This window comes from Erythrolamprus reginae, chromosome 6 (genome assembly GCF_031021105.1).
Source record: "Erythrolamprus reginae isolate rEryReg1 chromosome 6, rEryReg1.hap1, whole genome shotgun sequence".
Classification (NCBI taxonomy): Eukaryota; Metazoa; Chordata; class Lepidosauria; order Squamata; family Dipsadidae; genus Erythrolamprus; species Erythrolamprus reginae.
This window is the reverse complement of record NC_091955.1, coordinates 95,167,251-95,191,752: the sequence shown is the minus strand read 5'-3', so window position 1 is coordinate 95,191,752 and position 24,502 is coordinate 95,167,251. Positions and strand designations below refer to the sequence as shown.

The following is a 24,502-nucleotide window of genomic DNA, read 5'->3' as shown; positions in this document are numbered from 1 at the left end:
CCATTGAGAATATAATATATCCAACTATATCTAACAGAAACAGGAAGTGCCTCCAGGAACAGCTAAAGGTAAATCCTAGAGAGGCAGGAAATGCATCACTGAACAATGGAGATGAATGCTAGAGAGCAATACTCTAGTAAGAGTACCGAGAAGGGCAACAAAGATGATCACGGGACTGGAGGCTAACGGTTGCGGTAACTGGGCATGGCTAGTTTAATGAAAAGAAGGACCAGGGGAGACATCATAGCAGTCTTCCAATATCTCAGGGGTTGCCACAAAGAAGGAGTCAAGCTATTCTCCAAAGCATCTGAGGGCAGGACAAGAAGCAATGGGGGAAAACTAATCAAAGAGAGAAGCAAGTTAGAACTAAGGAGATATTTCCTGACAGTGAGGACAATTAATCCGTGGAACAGCTTGCCTCCAGAAGGTGTGAATGCCGCAACTCTGGAAGTTTTTAAGAAGATGTTGGATAACCATCTGTCTGAAGTAGTGTAGGGTTTGCTGCCTAAGGAGGGAGTTGGACTAGAAGACCTCCAAGGTCCCTTTCAGCTCCTCCTCCCCCTCCTCCTCCTCCTCCTCTTCTTCTTCTTCTCTTCCTCCTCCTTTTTCTTCCTTCTTTTTCTTCCTCCTCCTCCTTCTTCTCCTTCTTCTTCCTTCTTCATCTTCTTCTTCTTCTCCTCCTCCTCCTTCTGTCTTTCTTCTTCTCCCATTTTGTTATCCCAGGAGGCTTCAGGAAGGCTTGCTGGGGGGGGGGGGGTTGCATTGTATTATGGGTGTGAGCACACATACATACGTTGTCCTGCACTTTTAGCGCACAAGGAAAAAAGTGTTCACCATCCATGGTATAGGGGCTCCTGCTTGAGCAGGGGGTTGGACTAGAAGACCTCTAGGAACCCTTCCATCTCTAGACTGATTGAGAATTATAACTCAATCTCCAAGTTTCTACACCATCTTTATTTCATTAATACGTTGTTCACATTCCTGAACTGCCCTCAGATGCTCAACAACTGACCCATATTTATGACGACTGCAGTGTCACATGATCCCCTTTTGCAGCCTTCTGACAAGCAAAGTCAACAAGGGGAAGGCCAGATTCACTTAACAACCAAGTGACTCGTTTAACAACGCAGTGATTCACTTAACTGTGTAAAAAAAATCACAAACCTAGGGTAATTGTTTTTTCCTTAGCAACGGAAACGCTACCTGTCACCTTAATAATTTACTTCTGTAAGTACAAGAGAACTAACTCCAGGGAAGAAGCCTTCGTAGGCAGCCCAGGTTGCTCGAATGTCTTTTCTCTGGGTTTCTTTAATTATTAGATAAAATGGCAGGGGATGAAGACAGAAAGGCTGTTTGAATCGTGCAGCAAATTAATATTTTTTTCACTCCACGCAGAGGATGGAGAATGGGTGATTTAAAAAAGAAAGAAAAAGAATTCCTTGAGCTACAAAGAAGCAAAGAAGGTCTAATTTAAAAGTTCCCAGCAGAGACATAATTATTCAGCAGAAAGTTTCCTTTGTCTTTTAAAGTTTAATTTCTCTACCCGATTCATAATCCCACCTATCAGAATTTGGTATCTTTGGAAGGTACTTATTGGTTTCTGGGGTCCTTGGAGCTCTCTGAGCTTGGTTGTTTCATGACCCAGGTAGGTAATATTGTCAGTACTAGAAGGGAGGAGGAGGAGGAGGAGGAGGAGGAGGAGGAGGAGGAGGAGGAGGAGGAAGGGGGAACTATTTTGGGGTCCTTTGTGGTCTCTGAGCTTAGTGGTTTTTTTGCAGACGTTTCATGACCCAATTATGTAGCATCATCAGTGCTGAAAGGGAGTGGGTTTGCTTCTAGCACTCTCTTCTAGCATTGATGACATTATCTAGTTGGGTCACGAAACATCTGCAAGAAAACAACCAAGCTCAGAGAGCAGCAAGGAATCCACAGTTCAAGGCTGAACTGTAAATATTCTCTTCTATGATATTTAAAGGATTGTTACGATCATCTTCTTATGGATGATAAATCTGAAGTCCCAAGGCTACCACCAGGTTTTCTGCTGGGTCAAGGCGTGGGCTAATTATGGTTTGCCTGTCATCCACAAAAGAATATTTTCTCTGACATTGTGAGTTCTTCTACCATTGCCGTTCATGTCTACAAAAAGTTGTATCTCTTGAGCAGTGGTTCTCAACCTTTCTAATGCCGCGACTCCTTAATACAGTTCCTCATGTTGTGGTGATCCCCAACCATAAGTCTAGCACCAATTCTCCCGACAGAGCTTTAAGCTGATTGGCAGGAAGTTCAGAGGGACACCCCCACTGTAAATGCCTGATTGGTCGGATTGTAAAAATATGTTCCAAGGCGCCAGAATAGAGGTTTTAGCGCCTAACACCCATGGTCTTAGGCGAGCCCTGTGAAATGGTCATTCAACCCCCAAAGGAGTCCCGATCCCCCGGTTGAGGACCACTGCTCTAGAGCTACACCTGATGAAGGTGAGGTCTTGAAGCCATGGTGAATATATTTTTTTTCTCATCTGCACACACTCACTTCAGAAAGCAGAAAACGTATTTCGAGAATATAATCGAAAAGCTATTTTTAAGAACAAGTCCCCAAAGAAATTATCTAAAGCTTCTGGCAGTACTTAACCTCACAAATACATATTTTATAATATATTCTAAAATCCCATTGAAGTGATTTCAAACGACTGAAGGGGGGGGTTTGTAAAAAAAATAGGCTAGAAGATATACAAGATAAAGGAAATAACATCACTTAGTGGTTTAATCAAAATACACAACACGTTGTTTCATTTAGTTGTGGGGGTTCCCCCCATTTCACTGTGTATACTTATTTAAAAAGAGACAGGAGAAGTAAGAGTAAAAATAATAATAAAGCAAGCATGCTTGAAAAAGCTACGGATGAAAATATCTAACAGAACAAAGAAAACCATTTTGGTTAATGGGAGAAATATCAATCTGCACCTGATGGACTGTAAGAATTGCCTATGTCGGTACCAGGAAACGCCTGGAGGCAACTGAAAAGCAATTTATTGGTGAACTTTCTGGAACACCTTCAAGTCCCAGATAGGAGAATGTGCGGTCGACACCGATCTCCATTGCCAGAAAGAAAAGCTTTCAACTCCCTCTAGCACAGTGGTTCCCCACCTTTCTAATACCATGACCCCTTAATACAGTTCATGTTGTGGTGACCCCCAATCATAAGCTGAACGCAAATTCTCCCAAGAGCTTTAAGCTGATTGGCAGGAAGGTCAGAAGGACACTCCCACTGTAAACCCCTGATTGGTCAGATTGTAAACATATGTTCCAAGGTGCCAGAATAGAAGCTTTAGTTCCTAACACCAGGGGAAAGTTGTCTTTCCCCATGGTCTTAGGAGACCCCTGCGAAGCGGTCATTCGAACCCCAAAGGGGTCTTGACCCCCAGGTTGAGAACCACTGCTATAGCAGATTACAAGAATCCAAAAGAATCCAAACCTCATATATAAACTGAATAAACAAAATCTCACAGCCAACTCCCACTCAGTAAAAGACCTTGGAATACTAATATCAAATGACCTAAGTGCTAAAGCCCACTGCAACAATATCGCCAAAAAGGCTTCTAGAGTTGTTAACCTGATCCTACGTAGCTTCTGCTCTGGCAATCTCACACACCAGAGCCTACAAAACTTTTGCCAGACCAATCCTTGAATACAGTTCCTCTGTCTGGAACCCATACCACATCTCAGACATCAACACCCTAGAAAATGTCCAAAGATACTTCACCAGAAGAGCCCTTCACTCCTCCACTCGAAACAGAATGTCTTACGAAAGCAGACTAACAATCCTAGGTCTAGCAAGCTTAGAACTACGACGCCTAAAACACGATCTAAGTATTGCCCACAAAATCATATGCTGCAACATCCTGCCTGTCAATGACTACTTCAGCTTCAACCGCAACAACACAAGAGCACACAACAAATTCAAACTTAATATTAATCGCTCCAAACTTGACTGTAAAAAATATGACTTTAGCAATCGAGTTGTCGAAGCGTGGAACTCATTACCAGACTCAGTAGTGTCAACCCCTAGCCCCCAACATTTCTCCCTTAGACTATCTACGATTGATCTCTCCAGGTTCCTAAGAGGTCAGTAAGGGGCGTACATAAGTGCACTAGCCTGCCTTTCGTCCCCTGTCCAATTGTCTCTCCTTATCTCATATATCATATATCTTTTCTTCCTTTCATATATCTTCTCCTCTACTTTTATATCTTTTCTTTATATATAATACTGTACTTCATGTCTATTCTCTTCAATATGTATTGTGTATTGGACAAAATAAATAAATAAAATAAAAATAAATAAATAAAATTCTAAGGGGAGAAGGCTCACCAACTCATGAATCCAGCCAGGGGGACATTTTTACACTTGGACCTAATTGCAATCCTGAGTCCCGCTGATGGACCCAGCCGTAACAATTTTAAGAGAATAACAGAAGAGTTGGAAGGGACCTTGGAGGTCTTCTAGTCCAACCCCCTGTTCAGGCAGGAAACACTGTACCCATTTCAGACAAACGGTTCTCCAGTCTCTTGTTAAAAGAGTCTTCGGAGATGGGCGGCAAATAAATCTAATAAATAAATAAATAAATAAATAAATAAATAAATAAATTAAATAAAAACCTCTGGCATTGGAGCACCCACACTTTCTAGAGGCAAGTTGTTCCACTGGTTAATCGTTCTAAATCTCAGGGAATTTAACTGTAATTTTAGATTGCTTCTTTCCTTGATTGGTTTCCATCTATCCTGCCTTCGGAGGCTTTGGAAAATTTATTTTATTTTATTTTTATTTATTTATTCGGATTTATATGCCACCCAACTCCCAAAGGACTCTGGGCGGCTCGCAAAAGGTTGACCTCCCCTCTTCTTTGTGGCGGCTCCTCAAATACTGCAAGACTTCTATCATGTCACCTCTGGTCCTTCTCTTCATTAAACTAGACATACCCAAATCCAGCAACCTTTCTTCGTATGTTTTAGCCTCTGGTCCCTTAATCCTCTTTGTTGCTCTTCTCTGCACTCTTTCTAGAGTCTCAACATCCTTTTTATATCGTGGCAACCAAAACTGGATGCTGTATTCCAAGTGTGGCCTTAAAAAATGGTATGAACACTTCACGTGATCTTGATTCTATCCCTCTATTAATACAGGCTTGAATTGGTTTTAAGAAAGAAACTGTTGAGAAAACATAACAATTAGCTTTTCACAGCCAACTCCTCTATCCCAACTCTTCTATCCCTTATATCCTGCCTTTATTTTATTTTTTTCATACCTTCCTCCCTCTTTCCCCCACAATAACAACCATGTGAGGTTGGTTGGTCTGAGAGAGAGAGAGAGGGGCTGGCCCAAGGTCACCAGTTCAGCTTTTGTGCCTAAAGTGGGACTAGAACTCACCATCTCCTGGGGATTGACCAAAAGTCACCCAGCCAGTTTCATGTCTAAGGCAGGACTAGAACTCCCAGTCTCCTGGGGATTGACACAACATCATCCAGCCAGATTCCATAGCTAAAGCAGGGCTAGAGCTCAGTCTCCCAGTTTCTATCCTGGACTCTTAACCACTAGATCAAGCTGGTTAGACTTTCTAGAGATTATTAGCTTATTCTAGACTCATATATTATGTAAGACCATTGTAGTTTATTTACTACCTGTAGTTTATTTAATAAGTCGTGTTTGGATTTGTGCAGCATGCTAAATTATACTGCTCAAAAAAAATAAGGGGAACACTCAAATAACACATCCTAGATCTGAATGAATGAAATATTCCCATTGAATATTTCATTTGCACAACTATTCTATTTGCACAATAGCATGTGAGATTGACTGTCAGTCAGTGTTGCTTCCTAAGTGGATAGTTTGATTTCACAGACGATTGATTTACTTGGAGGTATATTCTGTTGTTTAAGTGTTCCCTTTATTTTTTTGAGCATGGTATACATTATATTATTAATTCACAACTATACTTCAGATAGTGAACTACGACAATCCCAAACCAAGCAATTCAGATGTATGTTGGGGGGGAGGGAGAGATTTAACCAAGCATCTGATTTCTTTATGGAACTGCCCCATGGCATATAACTATTTACAACTCAATTCCATGGGAATTACTTTCAATTTAATATAAACACAACTTCGGCATCTGTAGATAAGGTTTTTTTACACAATTTCCTTCCTTCCGCCCTTCCTTCCTGTGAGTTGAACTTTCCAAAAGAAACAGCACAACAAAATACAGAAAACAAAGCATAATTCGTGACATTCAAAGTACGTCTCAATGACAGGATCCAGTGCCACAATTTCAAGAATAATCTCATTAAGTTGCAAGCAAACTGTCCGTCCGTCCACCCCCCCACCCCCACCGATTTAATAAGGCTGTTGAAATTTTCGAAGGCAACCTTCATTGGGGCTCACTCCAAAACAAGTGTGTTAATGGCGCTGCTGTCTTAATTGAACAAAGGAGTCAGAGAAGCCAGGTACACTCTGCAATCTAAAGTTTTTGACAAGTTCTCTCCAAGCAATAGCATTTGCTAAATGCCAAGTACCTTGTTGCAAGATGCCAAAACTACTATCCAGATACGGACAAAACAAAAGGTTAGAAAATTAGTCGAAGGGGAGGGGAGAGGGGGAAATCAACAGAAATATGGAAAGAAGGAAGGAAGGAAGGAAGGAAGGAAGGAAGGAAGGAAGGAAGGAAGGAAGGAAGGTTTGGTGGGTTTATTTATTTTATTTTATTGTATTTATATGCCGCTCAATCCAAAGAGGACTCAGAGCAGCTAACAAGTGGAATAAATACAATAACATTAAAATACAAAATTGCATTAAAAAATCAGTAATATAATAACAATAAAATAATATCTTTTTTTAAAAAAGAACCATACACACACAGCAGTCAATCTAATCCCAGGCCTGCTGGAAAAGCCAGGTCTTAACGGGTTCTCGGAAGACCGGTAGGGAGGAGATAGTGGGAATCTCTGGGGGCAGTTGATTCCATTCTGTTGGAGCCACCACAGAAAAGGCTCTTCCCTGAGGTCCCGCCAACTGACATTGCTTGGCGGATGGGACCTGGAGAAGGCCAACTCTGTGGGCCCTTACTGGCCGCAGCGAGGGAGGAGGGAGGAGGCGGTCCCATAAACAGTCTGGCCCTCCCCTCGGTTCCTCTGCAGGGCTGCACCCACTTGCGAGGCTTGTGCGGGGAACGTTATTTATTTGACTTCCCGCAAGGCTGTTAACTTGTTTCCTGACCTGGGGAAACTCCAGTTGATCATCAGAACTAAAAAAAAAAAATTAGTTAAAAATGCAAAACCTATTTAGCCATGCCCACCCAGTCACATGACTTCCACCACCAAGCCATGCCCATTAAGCCACAGAACCAGTGGCAAAAAAATTACATTTCACCACTGCTGCTGGGTGAATTTGGAACAATCACAAGGAGGCTGTGAGTTCTGGTCCTGCCTTAGGAATGAAAGCCTGCTGGGCCAATCTCTCTCTCTCTGCCCAACCCAACTCACAGAGTTGTTGTTGAAGGGAAAATGAGAATGGAGTACAGTGATACTTCTACCTAAGAATGCCTCTACTTACGAACTTTTCTAGATAAGAACTGGGTGTTCAAGATTTTTTTTTTGCCTCTTCTCAAGAACCATTTTCCACTTACAAATCCAAGCCTCCAAAACTGTAACCAGAAAAGGCAGGGAGAAGCCTCTGTGGGGCCTCTCTAGGAATCTTCTGGGAGGAAACAGGGCCTGCACCCTCCCTGTGGTTTCCCCAATCACACCCATTATTTGCTTTTACATTGATTCCTATGGGAAAAATTGCTTCTTCTTACAAATCTTTCTACTGGTCACGGAATGAATTAAGTTTGTAAGCAGAGGTACCACTGTATTTCATATGTTCACCCCCTTGCCTTACTTATAAAGTAATAAAGGATAAAAATCTTTTTTTAAAAAATCCCTCCACTGTTGCTCAATAACAGAGAAAGATGGAGCTAACCACTCTGTCATCTTAGGCATGAACAAACGGAATGGAATTGGAAACTTTCAGTCAGATAATTGCCCATTCAGGACATTTAACAACAAAGAAAAAATTCTCTCCCTTTCATAGTCTAAAGGATTATAGCAAGAACAATACTTGGTTACACAATGCAATGACAGCATCAAATAGACTTTGCAGATAATCCTTTAATATGACAATTATCCAACTTTTATGTTCCAGCGAGGAATGCAGAAGAAAAAGAAGTTGATGATGGGACTGCTTTTTTTTCTTTTTTTGTATGATCAAGTTAAATTTGATATGAACAGAAGAACACAAAAGGAAGATGTATGATGTTTCTGACTAGAGACCGAAATGGATATTTAGAAATATAAAGGAGCGGAAAAGCAGTGAGATCTTGTAGCCTAGAAAATTGAAATGAAGCATGACAATGTATATATACATTTCTGTCAACTTCAATGGTTCCTTTATGGCTAACACCATTTTCTGATGACCAAGCAACACCTACGTTTATGGGCGCTGCTAGATGGAATAAACAGAAATCAAACTACATTACTGATACGGGGAGACGTAGCCAGAGGCAGACAGTGGGATAGATCACGAGCTGCTCGTCTACAAGTGCCAATTTAAGATTTAAAAAAAGAAAGAAAGAAGAAAGCCAACCAGTGCTTGTGATATGATCTTGAGCACATATCAATCATTTTCAAAGAGAACATCCACAATCACTTTGAAGTGCCCAGTCTCAATGAAGGAAAGCCAGAAGAATTACGGAATGAATTTAAAGTTGTTAAAATGAAGGAGAAAAAGAGATTATAAAAGATCAAGGGCGGGTGGACCCTCCCCAAACTGGATATTACAGGTAAACCCACAATTTACAGCTACTGTATTTGTTTAGCCATTTTACCCTACCTTATATCATATCATAGATGGACTAGCAATACAAATTAATATTTCAACTAGATTAGTATAAATGTTAAAAAGACCTATCCTCAAATATCAATGTAACATCATGGAATATTTTTAGGAAAAGGGAAATCCCATAGAAACATAGAAGTCTGACGGCAGAAAAAGACCTCATGGTCCATCTAGTCTGCCCTTATACTATTTTCTGTATTTTATCTTACAATGGATATATTTTCTTATGTTGCCTTTGATCATTCCCCCAACTAACTTCAGATTGTGCCCCCTTGTTCTTGTGTTCACTTTCCTATTAAAAACACTTCCCTCCTGAACCTTATTTAACCCTTTAACATATTTAAATGTTTAAATCATGTCCCCCCTTTTCCTTCTGTCCTCCAGACTATACAGATTGAGTTCATGAAGTCTTTCCTGATACGTTTTATGCTTAAGACCTTCCACCATTCTTGTAGCCCATCTTTGGACCCATTCAATTTTGTCAATATCTTTTTGTAGGTGAGGTCTCCAGAACTGAACACAGTATTCCAAATGTGGTCTCACCAGCGCTCTATATAAGGGGATCATAATCTCCCTCTTCCTGCTTGTTATACCTCTAGCTATGCAGCCAAGCATCCTACTTGCTTTTCCTACCGCCCGACCACACTGCTCACCCATTTTGAGACTACTGTATCAGACTATCCCAGAATGTTTTATTTTTAGTTTTATTTTTCCCATGAAAAACAAACCTATGCGGACAAGCCATAACGGAGGCAGAAGATGTTGAAATAGACCGGCTGCAGGTTGGCAAGGTTGTATACGTCCCCTCATTTATTCAAACGATATGCCGCATACATATTAAGAGAACTGAGAATAGGAAATACAGTATGAGCGTTGCTTTAAAACTGGAAGAAGAAATTTCAATAATCTGCTCTCCTTGCTGAAAATGCAAAAGATTTGCAAGCTCTAGTAATAAAAAAAGTCAAGGAGCACAATATGAGAGGAAGATTAAATGTAAGGAAGACCAAACTATTAACGACAGGCATGGAAAGCCTTGGGATGGACAACGAAAACATCATCAAAAAAGCACAACAAAGAATGTTCTTTCTGCGCCAACTCAGAAAGCACAAACCGCCCAAGAAGCTGCTGATACAGTTCTACAGAGGAAATCATTGAGTCTGTCATCTGCACCTCTATAACTGTCTGGTTCGGTTCTGCAACCCAACAAGATCGACACAGACTTTAGAGGGGAATCAGAACTGCAGAAAAAACAATTGCTGCCAATCTGCCTTCCATTGAGGACCTGTAGACTGCATGAGTCAAAAAGAGGGCGGTGAAAATATTTACTGACCCCTCGCATCCTGGACATAAACAGTTTCAACTCCTACCCTCAAAATGATGCTACAGAGCACTGCACACCAAGACAACTAGACACAAGAACAGTTTTTTCCCGAATGCCATCACTCTGCTAAACAAATAATTCCCTCAACACTGTCAAACTTTTTATAAAATCTGCACTTCTATTTCTACTAGTTTTTCTCATCATTCCTGTCACCCATTTCCTCCCACTTAGGACTGTATGACTGTACAGTAACTTGTTGCTTGTAGCCTAAGGTTTTTATTAATATTGTTTCTTCATTGCTTGTATTGTTGCATCTCATGATTCTTGACAAATCTATATTTTCTTTTATGTACACTGAGAGCATATGCACCAAGACAAATTCCTTGTGTGTCCAATTCTTGGCCAAGAAAGAATTCTGTTCTATTCTATGAAGATATTAATGCAAAGACAGTGGCTGCTTTTTAGCAATGCTTATCAACAGTTAAAAGAACAGGCACTCAAGAAATAGACAGGTAATTATTAATGAATCAGAGCAGAGCTGGAATGGGAACTTGGGGGTCTTCTAGTCCAACCTCTTGCTCAAGCAGAAGACCTTATTTTTTTAATGTAATTTTATTATTAGATTTGTTCCATTGTTATACTGTTTTTATTGTTGTTGTGAGCCGCCCCGAGTCTTCGGAAGGGGGCGGCATACAAATCTAATAAATTGAATTGAATTGAATTATACAATTCCAGACAAGTGGCTGCTCAATCTTTTCTTAAAAGCCTCCAGTGTTGGAGCATTCACAACTTCCGGTGGCAAGCTGTTCCGCTGATTAATTGTTCAACCTGTCAGCAAATTTCTCCTTAGTTCTAAGTTGCTTCTCTCAGTAAAAATGCCCTCCCCGATCCCCCCAGAAACTCTCTGGAAGCCAAAAATGTCCTCCTGGAGCCTCTGTGTTAGCCAAAAATCACCCTGCTGGCACACACATGCATGTTGAAGCTGAGCTAGGGAACATCATTAGCACCTGGAAAGAAACAATCTGAACAAGTAGAGCAATGGAAAAAACCCTGCAAAGAATTATGGCTTGGAAAACATTATTTGCAGACAGTAATAATGGAAGAGCTTGCAAGCGGGTAAAAGCTGGGAACATTGTTAGCACCTACTTAGGGATAGAAAGAAACTTACTCAGAGCAAATTTGAGTAATGAAAAAAACCTGCAAAGACTTAGGGCTTGGAAAACATTCTTCGCAGAGAGAAACAATGAAAGAGCCTGCAAGGTAGGAGCTGGGAAACTCATTAGCAGCTAGTTAGGACTGAAATAAAAAGCTACATTCAGAGTATAAGAGGCACCCAAATTATCAGTCTCTTTTAGGGAGGCATAATGTGCGTCTTATACACCAAAAATACAGTAAGTTATTATGTTGTTTCTGAGTTTCACAAGCTTAAAAGCATGTAAGACCTGAGTTAGGATTGGATCAGGGATTCATAAAGGCCAGTGCCTCATTCCAACTGGCTTCTAGGAAGCCCATTTGCAGAACAGAGTTTCCATTTAAGGTTGCTCATCAGAAACCGGTACTTAAAAAGCACTTTGCTTCTGAAAGTTGAAGGTTATATAAAGGCATCGTCCATCAACTTCACCAGCATACTTTTTTCCCCTCCACAATCCATCTCGGGCTTTTCTAAAATCACGCAAGCTGAGAGGCTATATCAATATATTAAAAGCATCAAAGTTTTGCAGAGAACAGCACGTAAAAAGTGGGAAAATGGAGCTCTGCTGAACTCGCAGGAGATTTTTGGATGTGGGGGGAAGGAGAAGGAGAAGGGGAAGGCATCCTTCATTCAAAATGCTCCGTTGCAGGTGGGAGAAAGTGGCAATGTTCTTTCTCCAGACGAAAAGTTTATTAAAAGGAAGGAGGAGGGAAATTTCTTCAAAAGCTCATCTTTGTGAATATAGATAGAATTGGCACTCAGGATAGGGTGCATTTTCACCAAGCAAGTCGTAAGTGTGAAATACAATCCTGAGTCACTTTTCTTCAAGTGCCGTTTCAACTAAATGAACTGTTGTAAGTTGAGGACTACCTGCCCTGTCCTGAGATTTGTATCCACCAGGTAGACTGTTTATAAAGGAGACAGGAAAGTTGAAAGTGTATTAACTTTAGAAAAGGTCTTTCACTACGGCCTAAGACACAAATATTCTTTTAACTTAATTTCACTGCAGAATCCAATCACCAGGGGAACAACTGCTTTATTAAAAGCTGAACAGAAGTTGAAAGAAATAGGCCTACTGCTCAATATCTTTTTCATTATTATTTCTTTAGGATATACATCCTCCAGGTATTAAAGCAAGGATCTGCTTCAAATTTCCTTTCTGCTATCTCTCTCTCTATTCATTTCTATCTATCTATCTATCTATCTATCCATCCATATCCATATGTATCTATCCCTATCTATCTATCTATCTATCTATCTATCTATCTATCCCTATGTATCTATGTATCTATCTATCCACCCATCCATCCATATCCATATGCATCTACCCCTATCTATCTATCTATCTATCTATCTATCTATCTATCTATCTATCTATCTATCTATCTATCTCCATCTCTATCTAATCTATTTATCCATGTGTGTCTATTCCTCTCTCTCTCTCTCTCCCTATCTATCCATATGTATCTATCCCTATCTATCTAGCTATCTATTTATTTGTAGCTAACTTTGGACAATGAAATTAATAGGTCAGCTTTCATTTTCAATCAATTCCGCTCTCCAAGCTTCCTGGGGTATGGTGTTCAGCCTTGCCATGCCCTGACAGCAGACACTGTGGGAACAAACATTTCGCTAAGAACTTATTTCCATCGATTTATTTTGTATTCTAAATGTCAGAAGTGATGAGATCAGTTTTCATTAACAGTTATGTAGTGTAATATTCTCAATGTGGGGTGCAGCTAAGGATTACTTTAGGTTAAATGGGAGGGAAGGGGGAGATATACAAAGTGAAAGGAGTTCAACCGATTTACACAGAGCTCAAAATTCCCCAGCATTCATGTGACCAAAGGTTAATCAAAGAATCGTTTTGATTAAGGGAAAGGTATGACGTCTCAGATTTGAACATTGCAGGGCATTGCATTATGGGTGTGGGCATGCGCATGCGCCCACCCTTTTGACACCCAAGCCAAAAAAGGTTCACTATCACTGCGTTATACAGCCCTTTTTAGTTATTTATTTTATTTTATGTATATATTTGTCAAAACAAACAATTATAGGATGGTAATTTATACAAATAAACATTGGATAGGTAATGATAAAAAATAATGATGGAAGACAAAAGAACAGTAGGAGAGGGACGGTAGGCACAATGGTGCGCTTATGCACGCCCCTTACAGACCTCTTAGGAAGGGGGAGAGGTCAATTGTAGATAATCTATTGTTAAAGGTTTTGGGGTTGGGAGTAGAAACCACAGAGTCAGGTAGAGCAGTGATTTTCAACCTTTTTTGAGCCGCGGCACATTTTTTACATTTACAAAACCGTGGGGCACATCGAGTGGGGGCCGGGGGGGGTGGCTAAAAAAAGTTTGGACAAAAAAATTCTCTCTCTTTCGCTCTATTTCTCTCTCCATCCCTCTTTCTCTCTTCCTTCTTTCCTCTTTTTTGCTCTCTTTCTCTCTCCCTCCCTACCTCCCTCTGTCTTTCTCCCACCTTCCCTCCCTCTTTCTCTCTCTCTCTTGCTTGCTTTCTTTCTCTCTCTTGATCTCTCTCTTGCTTTCTTTCTCTCTCTTGTTTTCTTTCTCTCTATTGTTTTCTTTCTGTCTTGCTTGCTTTCTCTCTCTCTTGCTCTTTCTTTCTCTCTTTCTCTCTCTTTCTTTCTCTCTCTCTTGTTTTCTTTCTCTCTCTGAGCTTCACGGCACACCTGACCATGTCTTGCGGCACACTAGTGTGCCACGGCACACTGGTTGAAAAACACCGAGGTAGAGCATTCCAACTCTACCTGGAATTTTAGGGGAAAAGAAACATAATGCAAAAAAATTATATACTTTTTATGTACAAATGTATGCATGTATCTATATCAGGGATGGCGAACCTTCTTTTCCTCGGGTGCCGAAAAGAGAATGGGTGCATGCTATCACACATGCGCGAGTGCCCACACCCATAATTCAATGCCTGGGTAGGGCGAAAACAGCTTCCCCTGCCCCCCGAAGGCCCTCTGCAGGCTGGAAATGGCCTGTTTCCCAACTTCTGATGGGCCCAGTAGGCTCCTGTTTTGCCCTCCCTAAGGCTCCAAAGGGTTCCCTGGAGACGGGGGAAGGTAAAAACATCCTCCCCGTCCCGCCCTCCCAGAGGCTCTCTGGAAGCCAAAAACACCCTCCCAGAGCCTCTGGGCGAGCCCAAAATCAGCTGGCCGACACCCACATGCACGTTGGAGCTCAGCTAGGGCAACTTTCTTTTTAATTTCTTTTAATTGTATTTAATGATTGTTTTCAATGTAGTATTAATTAGATTTATATTATTGTTCTGTTTTTGTATATGCTGTGAGCCGCCCCGAGTCTGCAGAGAGGGGCGGCATACAAATCTAAATAATAAAATAAATAAATAAATAATAAATAAATACAAATCCAATTAAATATTAAATATTTTTTTAAATATTAAACTGTTCGCGTGCCAGCAGATTTGGCTCCATGTGCTATCTGTGGCACCCATGCCATAGGTTCACCATCACTGATCTATATATACATACCCCAAAATATACAAAGGCAGTAGCATCTCCACCCCAAGGATAAAACACCAAGAAACAAACTGAGCAATGTAATATATGCAATACAATGCAGTGAGACATGTGTAGATCTGGACATTGGAGAAACATAACAGCCACTTCATGAATACATGGTACAACATAGGAGAGAGAACAAACACATCAGGACGAGAGTCAGCAGTCTGCCACCATTTGAAAGACGAAGGTCACTCTTTTGAAGACAACCAAGTCCACATTCTGGACAGAGAGGACCACTGGTTTGTCAGAAGGGTCGAAGAAGCCACCTATGTTAAAACTGAACAGCCTTCCCTCAACAGAGGAACAGGAAAATGACAGCAACTATCTCCAGTCTGTAACACTGTCCTTTCTGCAGTTCCAAGAAGTTTCCACACCCATTTGCACTATTCAAGTGACCTTGAGGGCACAGATAAATCTCCAAGTGGCCTCAACGACTCTCAGAAAGACTACTAACGACCAGACAACTGCGAGGAATATAAATCCTTCCATCCTTCACCATTCTGTCAGAACTAAAGAAGCTTCTTGGGTGAAAAGTGAAATGTCTTCAAGGAAACACCAAGCAAGTTCAGTTGCCTTTTGAAAAAGCAACCATGACCTGGATGACTTAGAATTTTTATAGACACAGGTACATGCAGCATCTATAAATGGAGCTCATTCTCAGACTATTCTTTTGTATAACACAATTCATCCTGAAGGGCAGAAAACAAAACATTTAAACTCTTCTTCTCGTTTAGTGAGAAAATATGGACAGCTGAATTATTCTGGGGAAGGATTTTTCCCAGGAAAGATTAATAATTTGTATGACACTCATAAATTATTCTCAGTACAAGTCAAATCACCCAGTGGAGACAGAAGTTTGTATCTGTATTCCGATAACTCTTATTTATATCCTATTATAACACATGTAGGCACTGTATATTGATTTTACTTACAGCAGGATATCAGATACCTTTTCTTTCTTCTCCTCTTTGGGAAATCTTTATTAAATTTAAATTATTATAATCAGAATTTCAGATACATTTAACCAAGCCTGGAGTTCTAGCTTTGATAGATTTATTTAAAAACTCTTGTTCCCTACTGCTTACCTTGAGAGAGGAGAGATACATTCATTAAGATCTGAATTTAGCATTTCTGCTTTACTGAATTCCCTAATTTAAACACAGCTGAACTTCACAAGCACAAATTAAATTATTCTAACCCGCCTACTTTCATAAGTAAAAATCTCTGCGCAAGCCCTCCCTGTCAGCATGAATTTATCCCAGCAAAAGTCTGCGATCACAAATGCCATACCATCCACCAACGTTTTTTAAAACAATGTTAACACAACAGATACACAGTGCAGATGGGATGTCATAATACACCCTGAGTAGGCAGAAACAGCAAATTAAGCAATGCTAAACAACAAATGTGGGAAAAGGTTGCTATCAGAGAGAAGCAACGTGGGGAAGTTGAAGCCTACTCATAAATCGGAGCCAGCACAGACAAAATCCGTGAAATGCTAGTTTTTCCTCTAAAGTAGCAAAAGTAACAACAGGCAGTGTGTACCTGAAGCCCCATCCTGTTTGCAGTCAGCCTTCTGCCTTGCAAATCAGAATTCTGCCTGGTAGCTGGGCAGCTACACAATTTTGAAAATTTGTAGCCTTAGCAGTCAACAGTACATTTGACAATTCGTTTTGTTTGTGTGTGTGAAACGTTTTGTTAGTCCTTATTTGTTTTAGCTATGTTGATTCTTTGCTCTTTTTCTATGACACATTTTATTATTGTTTGTTTTTGTTGTTTGCCTTCTCTTCAATGCTAACGTAACAACTGCAGTCATTCACATAACAACAGTGGCAGGGGAGGTTGTAAAATGGGGCAAAACTCACTTAACAACTGTCTCGGTTGGCAACAAAAATTTTGGACTTAAATGTGGTCATAAGACAAGGACTACCTGTAAATACCACCTTCCAAGTTTATAAAAATAAAGTTGAGATATTAGATTGGTTGGTTGGTAGGCAGGTAGAAGGATAGACAGACAGATTTAAGCAGAAGTCTCCCTTAGATCTGGTTGACTGCCATAACCCATCTTTTTCCCAAATGCCGTCACTCTGCTAAACAAATCATTCCCTCAACACTGTCAAAATATTTACTAAGTCTGCACTGCTATTACTACTAGTTTTTTCTCATCATTCCTTTCACCCATTTCCTCCCATTTATGACCGTATGACTGTCACTTGTTGCTTGCATCCTTAAGTTTTTTTATTGTTTCCTGATTGCTTATTTGACTCCTAGAGGGCGGGTAAAATATTTACTGACCCCTCACATCCTGGACACAAATTGTTTCAACTCCTACCCTCAAAACGTCGCTACAGAGCACTGCACACCAAGACAACTAGACACAAGAACAGTTTTTTCCCGAACGCCATCACTCTACTAAACAAATAATTCCCTCAACACTGTCAGACTTTCTACTAAATCTGCACTTCTATTCTACTAGTTTTTCTCATCATTCCTATCACCCATTTCCTCCCATGTTGACTGTATGACTGTAACTTGTTGCGTATATCCTAAGATTTTTATTAATATTGCTTCTTCATTGCTTATTTGACCCCTATGACAATCATTAAGTGTTGTACCACATGATTCTTGACAAATTTATGTACGTTGAGAGCATATGCACCAAGACAAATTCCTTGTGTGTCCAATCACACTTGGCCAATAAAATTCTATTCTATTCTATTCTATTCTATTCTAGGATAATCACTAAGTATTGTACCTCATGATTCTTGACAAATATATCTTGCAATTCTTGCAATTCCTATGAAAACGTGCACCTTTTATAAAAAGCACCCCATTGACATCAGTGGGATTTTTCACCTACCACTAATTTGGAGCAATGGAGTTAGTTTAGAGATTTCCATTGGGAAAGAAAGGCCTTTACTCCCTTTCTCCACAACAGTAGTGTTCACACATCACATACAACCAGGAGTAGCTGAAGGCAATTTTAGCCCAGCTTATGCTGGTGCACTAGATGCCAACATTTTAACACCAAGCTGTTCTCACTCACAACCCTATCGTCTCAATTTCTGATAAATCTAAACTTGGAGATTTATGGACTTCAACTCCCAGAATTCCTCAGGTAGCAAGGCTGGCTGAGGAATTCTGGGAATTGAAGTCCACAAGTCTTAATATGGCCAAGTTTGGAGAACCATGTTCTAATGTTTGACAGCCTTAAGCTTAAGTTTCGATTCTCTGCACAGACTCAGAAGAGTTTACCTTCCATTGTCTGATTCAATTGCTATTCACTGACTGTTGTTATGCCTATTCATTGGCTGATCTTATTACCATTGGCTCTCCCAGTACATGAATATCTTAACAGTTTTGGCACAGAATCTTAGCTTATTTTTTATTAGCAAATAAAGACTAAGCCCTCCTGCCTAACTATGGTTATTGCTCAATTTACAATTTACAATCACTGATTTAGTAACTGCTTGAAAAAAGTGACTTATGACTGATCCACACAATCACATGATCAAAATTTAGGGGCTTGGCAACCAGAATGCATTAATGATGGCTGCCATCATCATTCCTCAGCTGGTTTCTGACACCAAAAGTCAAGGGGTGTTGTGGTTAGCTCTGGCCCTGCTCCTGCCCCATGGACTGGGATGTGGGGAAGACATCCACATGCTGCATGCCTGTTTTGCCCCCGGTGGAATCTGCTGATGAAGGCTCCTCTGACCAAGAAGACATGAGTGACAGGGAGGAGGAGAGTGGGGCAGACAGCTCAGAAGGAGATCAATTATCTAGTTCCTCCTTGGATTCAGAACAAGAGTAAATGATACAGCCACACATGCGGAGAGCGATGCATAGGCAACAACAACTGAGAGATTATTATCAAAGAAAATGAGGCCACCTGTGGTTGGGTGGGGCTGTGGTCATTAGTGAGGCTGCTATAAATAGCAGCCTGTGGGTTTGGCCATTGTGGAGGATTATCTGATCGTTCTGTTTCGTGACTGCTTTGCTGACTTTGACCTTTTGTGTGCTGATTTTCCCCCGCTTTGAAACTAAAGCAGAGCAAAGTGTGTTTCACTTTGTGAAAGAAGAAGGACTGTGAATTGCCTCACAGCTGCAAGCTAAGTATCACAGAACTGATATGGGACTTGTACAAATTACCAATTTGTTTGGAGACAAGTGCTCTTTGCTATACAAAAAGAGGGCTCTGCTTATTTGCATTTTCGGTATAAAGAACATTGTTTTGAATTTTCAAACATGTGTGTGTCTGAAATTGTATCTGTGCATTTTTGGGAGGATTCTACCAGAGAGCCCGACAGAACAAGGGGGAAAGCCACATTCACTCAATGGCTGTGTGATTTGATTCATTTAACAACTGTAGTGATTTGCTTAACAACTTCAGTGGGGGAAGGTCTTAAAATTCAGCGCAACTCACTTAATTTTGCCTGGCGATGGAAAATCTGTTCCCAACTTTAGTAATTCAAGGACAACTTGTACAGTCCCACTACGATAAAGTGTTCAGAAAATTTTTCGCTATTCTTTGGCAAAATAAAGCAGGATAGAAGATTTTCCTGGCACTAGCCCTTCATGACAGAAGACATTGTGTTCTATTCGCCACTGGCTTCCTTCCCTAACTACTTGAAAATAGTTGACAGTGGATCCAAGACACGGCAAGCTTCAGAGCATCACATATCTAGCAAAAGTCATTTTTAAAAGTTGAGATCAAACAATTTAATCCTGACTTTAATCAGCACAGAGCACAAACAGCAAATGACACTCCCTGGAAAGGCGTCAATGCATCTCAACCAGCCCCAAAGTAGAAAAACTGCTTGTCAGATGCAAACGTATAACAATTATTTACTCCTCTGTTAACATTTATATTCCTCCTTTCCTCTGCAATTTCAGCCTGGTGTTTGCAAGTACTCCCTCTTCCAATGTCCACGCAACAAATTTGGAACACAGGCTGAGCTGAAAGTCCCAAAGGGGCTTTTACAAAAGGGAATTGGACTTCGTTTTTTTCTTTAAAGACGTTTTGCTTTTCTGAAGAACTGAAGAAGCTTCTTGGATGAGAAGCGAAATGTCTTCAAGGAAAAACAAAGTCCAGTTGTTGTTGTTGTTTTTAAAAAAACATATTTGGGACAACCATGACCTGGATCAGGGGTGAGTTCCTCCTGATTCAAAGTAAATCACCCAAACCATTAGCATTCATTGGTAACATGAAGATGGTGTCACAGATCCAGTTCTATCTGTGACCATCCGTGCACGCCGCCATCTTTTTTTTTTTAATTTTCAGCAATTATTTTGGTGTTTGGATGGGTTCTCTTCATCCTCTGTTGTGAAAAAAAACCCTCCCACCTACCCCCAGGTTAATACCACCTTTATTTCTTTGCCCAAAGCACAGCTGATCAGCTCCTCAGCTGTGTTTTAGGTTGAAACCACCTTCAGAACAAGTGTGGAAATGAATTTGCATGAGGGATGCACATGGGCGAGTAGAGGTGCACAAACATCGCAATGCGAAAGGTGGTGAAGGTAGGTGGAACTCGCCCTTGACAAGGATGACTGAGAATCTCCATAAAACCAAAGCTGAGAATCTCCATAAGATTTAAGCTGGAATCTCCATAAGATTTAAGATGGAAGATTGCAATTGTCCCAAATTTGCATCCTGAGTTTTTGAAATTAAAAGAGGTAAAACGGGACAAGGCTCACTTAACAAATGCTTCACTTAGCAACAGAAATTTTCAGCTCAATTATGGTTTTAAGCCCAAGACTACCTGCAATTGGCCCAAATGCACTCCTGAGCTTTCATGATTGCAGGTGGCTTACACCTGGATTTCCTTGGTTCCACCAGAACTCCTCACTCAATGACCCAAATTACAACTATGCTAGGAAAAAAGTGATTTGTGGTTGGTTTTCACACTTTGTAGACTATTGCAGCATCCTGATGATCAATTGATCAAAACTCGGGTACTGGAACATTTATTTATGACAGTTGAATTGTCCTATCAATTGATCATCATTTGTAACCCTATAGCTGGCTTCCAACAAGCAAAATCATAGAAACATAGAAGATTGACGGCAGAAAAAGACCACATGGTCCATCTAATCTGCCCTTATACTATACTATTTTATCTTAGGATAGATATATGTTTATCCCAGGCGTGTTTAAATTCAGTTAAGGTGGATTTACCAACCATGTCTGCTGGAAGTTTGTTCCAAGCATCTACTACGCTTTCAGTCAATATTTTCTCATGTCGCTTCTGATCTTTCCCCCAACTGACCTCAGATTGTGTCCCCTTGTTCTTGTGTTCACTTTCCTATTAAAAACACTTCCCTCCTGAACCTTATTTAACCCTTTAACATATTTAAATGTTTCAATCATGTCCCCCCTCACATTCTGTCCTCCAGACTATACAGATGGAGTTTCATGAAGTCTTTCCTGATAAGTTTTATGCTTAAGACCTTCCACCATTTTTGTAGCCCATCTTTGGACCCGTTCAATTTTATCAATCTCTTTTTGTAGGTGAGATCTCCAGAACTGAACACAGTATTCCAAATGGGGTTTCACCAGCACTCTATATAAGGGGATCATAATCTCCCTCTTCCTGTTTGTTATACCTCTAGCTATGCAGCCAAGCATTCTACTTGCTTTCCCTAACAACCGACCACATGGTTCACCCATTTTGTGACTGTCAGAAATCACTACCCCTAAATCCTTCTCTTCTGAGGTTTTAGCTAACACAGAACTGCGGAGAGGCAAGCCAGATTTACTTAACAGCTGTGTTTCTAACAGAACAACTGCAGTGATTCCCTTAACAACTGTGGCAAGAAAGATCGTAAAATGGGGCAAAACTCACTTAACAGCCGTCTCGCTTAGCAACAGAAATGTTGGGCTCAATTGTCATAAATCCAGGACTACCTGTAATTGTAAATGGAGAGGCTGGCACCTCTAAAAAAAACAGCCTTCAGATATCTTGGCCCCAAGCTAACAATACAGATAGTCCTCATCTTACAACCATAGAAATTGAATTAATAAATAAATAATAAATAAATAAACCACAACTGAAAATTCTGTTACTAAGTAGGACATTTGGTAAGCGAGCTTTCCCCCCATTTTACGCCCTTTCTTGCTACAATTGTTAAATGAGTTACTGCAGTTGTTACACTAGTAAAATGGTTGTTATGTGAATCTGGCTCCCCTATTGATTTTGCTTGTCTGTAGGTTGTAAAAGGGGATCCGATGTCACTGGGACGCTGCAGCCGTCATAAATGTGAGTCAGTTGCCAAGCCTGATCACGTGACCACAGAAATGCTGCAATGGTCATAAGTGTGAAAAAACAGGTCATAAGTCACTTTTTTCAGCATTGTTGCAACTTTGAACAATCATAAAACGAAATGTATACATTTTTAGCTTAAAATGCTTAACAGGATTGTGGCTGTGGAGAAAAATGGGAGAAAACAAATTCTTTTTGTTTTCCAAAGTTAGCTAAAAGAGACGTGTTAAGTAGGCATGATGGGAAGTGTAGTCCACCAACCCTAATGTGCAAGATTAAATAGCCCAAGAACATTAGAGCAGCCCCAAAGAAATTAAACTTGAAATCATCCCCTCCCCCTGAAAAAAATTCACAGATGTTTTCCAGATCTAGGAAGGCTGGGAACCATGGGGATAGTAGTCGAACACTCAAGAAAGGGCCACATTGAAGAAAACTAATCCTGACCACCACAGAGACTGCAAATACTTTGGGGGCACCATCTGAGACGAGCTTCCCTGTGAATTATTCACATCTGGCCCCCACGCAGAACCTGTCATTCCCACAACATGCTTATCTCGCGTCTTTACCTAACCCACTTTCAGGATTGCCACAGTATATTTCACCCTAAGTTTAACCCCACATCCCGAAACGACCTATTGCGAGTCACGAGACTCGCGTGTTAAGCCAAGGCAGGCCCTGACTCGGGTCGTGTGAAGGCTTTCCCCGCGTTCCAAGGTAGCGAGTTCCCCCCTCGGCCCGCCCTGCTTGAGAGGGTGACGCCTTCGCCAAGACTCTCAAGCCCGCCTCGGAGGAAGGGCGGCCGCCGCTACCTGATGACAGAGATGAGCAGGCCGGAGGGATCCTTGCTTTTGCTCATCGCGCTCCTGTATCTTCCCGTCGCCTCAGACGCCGCCATCTTGGCTGGGCCTACGTTCTAAGGTCGGCCATGCCCCCGTTTACCCTCCCTGGCCAATCGGCGCGTCCGCCGTCTGTCCGCCGTCCTATCACGGTGGCGGGGAGGTGGGACGAAACGACTCGCGTGACACCGCCTTCCCGCTTTGCACTCTGGGGCTTGTGGTTTCCTTCGGGAGCACAGGTGATGGCTACCTGAAGGGCCAGAAGGATGCTGGAAGCGCCCAGGTGGCAATGAAACGAGTTTACCTGGTCCTTGCAAAGGTGAATTTGGGATTAATGGGCCACTGCCTCCACCCCTTGTTGCTGCAGCAGACAGCTTCCATGAGAATAACATGCTCTGTTTGTATTTCGTGTGTTTAAATAAGGTTTATTTTTAAAATCTAAAAACAAAACAAGAGAAAGAGAGAATAACATGGTCACCTTCCTATGTCACTGTTGTCAGATGGTATTGTTCCAAATTAATCATAGTTGTTGTTTTTTCTATGAAAGACATAGAAAAACGGGTTTAGAAGCATGTACAAAAATGTTTTGTCATTTTAAAAGGAAAGGTCTGTATTGTATCCCCTTCAAAATAATAGGACAATCTCTTCATTAAAATGTCCCATGGATAATTTCTGATAAAAGTGATTTGGGCTTAATTATAATCATGATCATAATATAATATCTGTTTGCATTGTGTTTTGAGGAGAATCAAAAGGAGCTTGCTAGATAAAGTGTGAGGGGGAGGAATAGAGGAGAGAGAGAAATGGTGAAAGGGAAAAAGTATCTTTCATTTACAATAACAATGATTTTTTAAAATTCCATTTGGGATTAATAGTGCGTGCGGCTTCATGGGGAATGTGAATTTTGAATTTTCTTTTGTTGGAAACTTATTGTGGGGAGTTTGCAGTTTTGTTTGCACCCAGCTTACAAGGGAGGGAGGGAGGAGGGGAAGGAAGGAAAGGTGGGGAGGGAGAGGGAGGGAAGGAAGGAAAGAAGGAAGGAATGTGAAGAAAGGAAGGAAAAAGAGGGAGGGGGGAGGGGGAGAACGGAATAGATAAGAGGGGAAGGAAGGAAAGAAGGAAGGAAGGTGAGGAAAGGAAGGAAAAAGAGGAATGAGGGAGGAGGAGAACGGAATAGATGAGAGGGGACGGAAGGAAAGAAGGAAGGAAGAAAAATGGAAAAGGAGGGAGGGAGGAAAGGAAGGAAGGAAAGGTGGGGAAGGAGAGGGAGGAAAGGAAGGAAGGGGAGAAGGAAGGAAGGAAGGTGAGGAAAGGAAGGAAAAAGAGGAATGAGGGACGGGGAGAACGGAATAGATGAGAGGGGAAGGAAGAAAAATGGAAAAGGAGGGAGGGAGGAAAGGAAGGAAGGAAAGAG

At 41.0% G+C, this 24,502-nt stretch overlaps 1 protein-coding gene across 1 annotated transcript in view; it reads right to left on the bottom strand.

Annotated features, from left to right (window-relative positions):
- Positions 1 to 23,152, bottom strand: part of EXOC4 (exocyst complex component 4) — a 289,610-nt gene extending 266,458 nt beyond the window's left edge. The window contains 1 exon segment of the mRNA XM_070754459.1: positions 23,062 to 23,152. Coding sequence (XP_070610560.1) covers positions 23,062 to 23,147 — 86 coding nt within the window. The 5' untranslated portion in view covers positions 23,148 to 23,152.
- Positions 23,153 to 24,502: the final 1,350 nt, after the last annotated feature.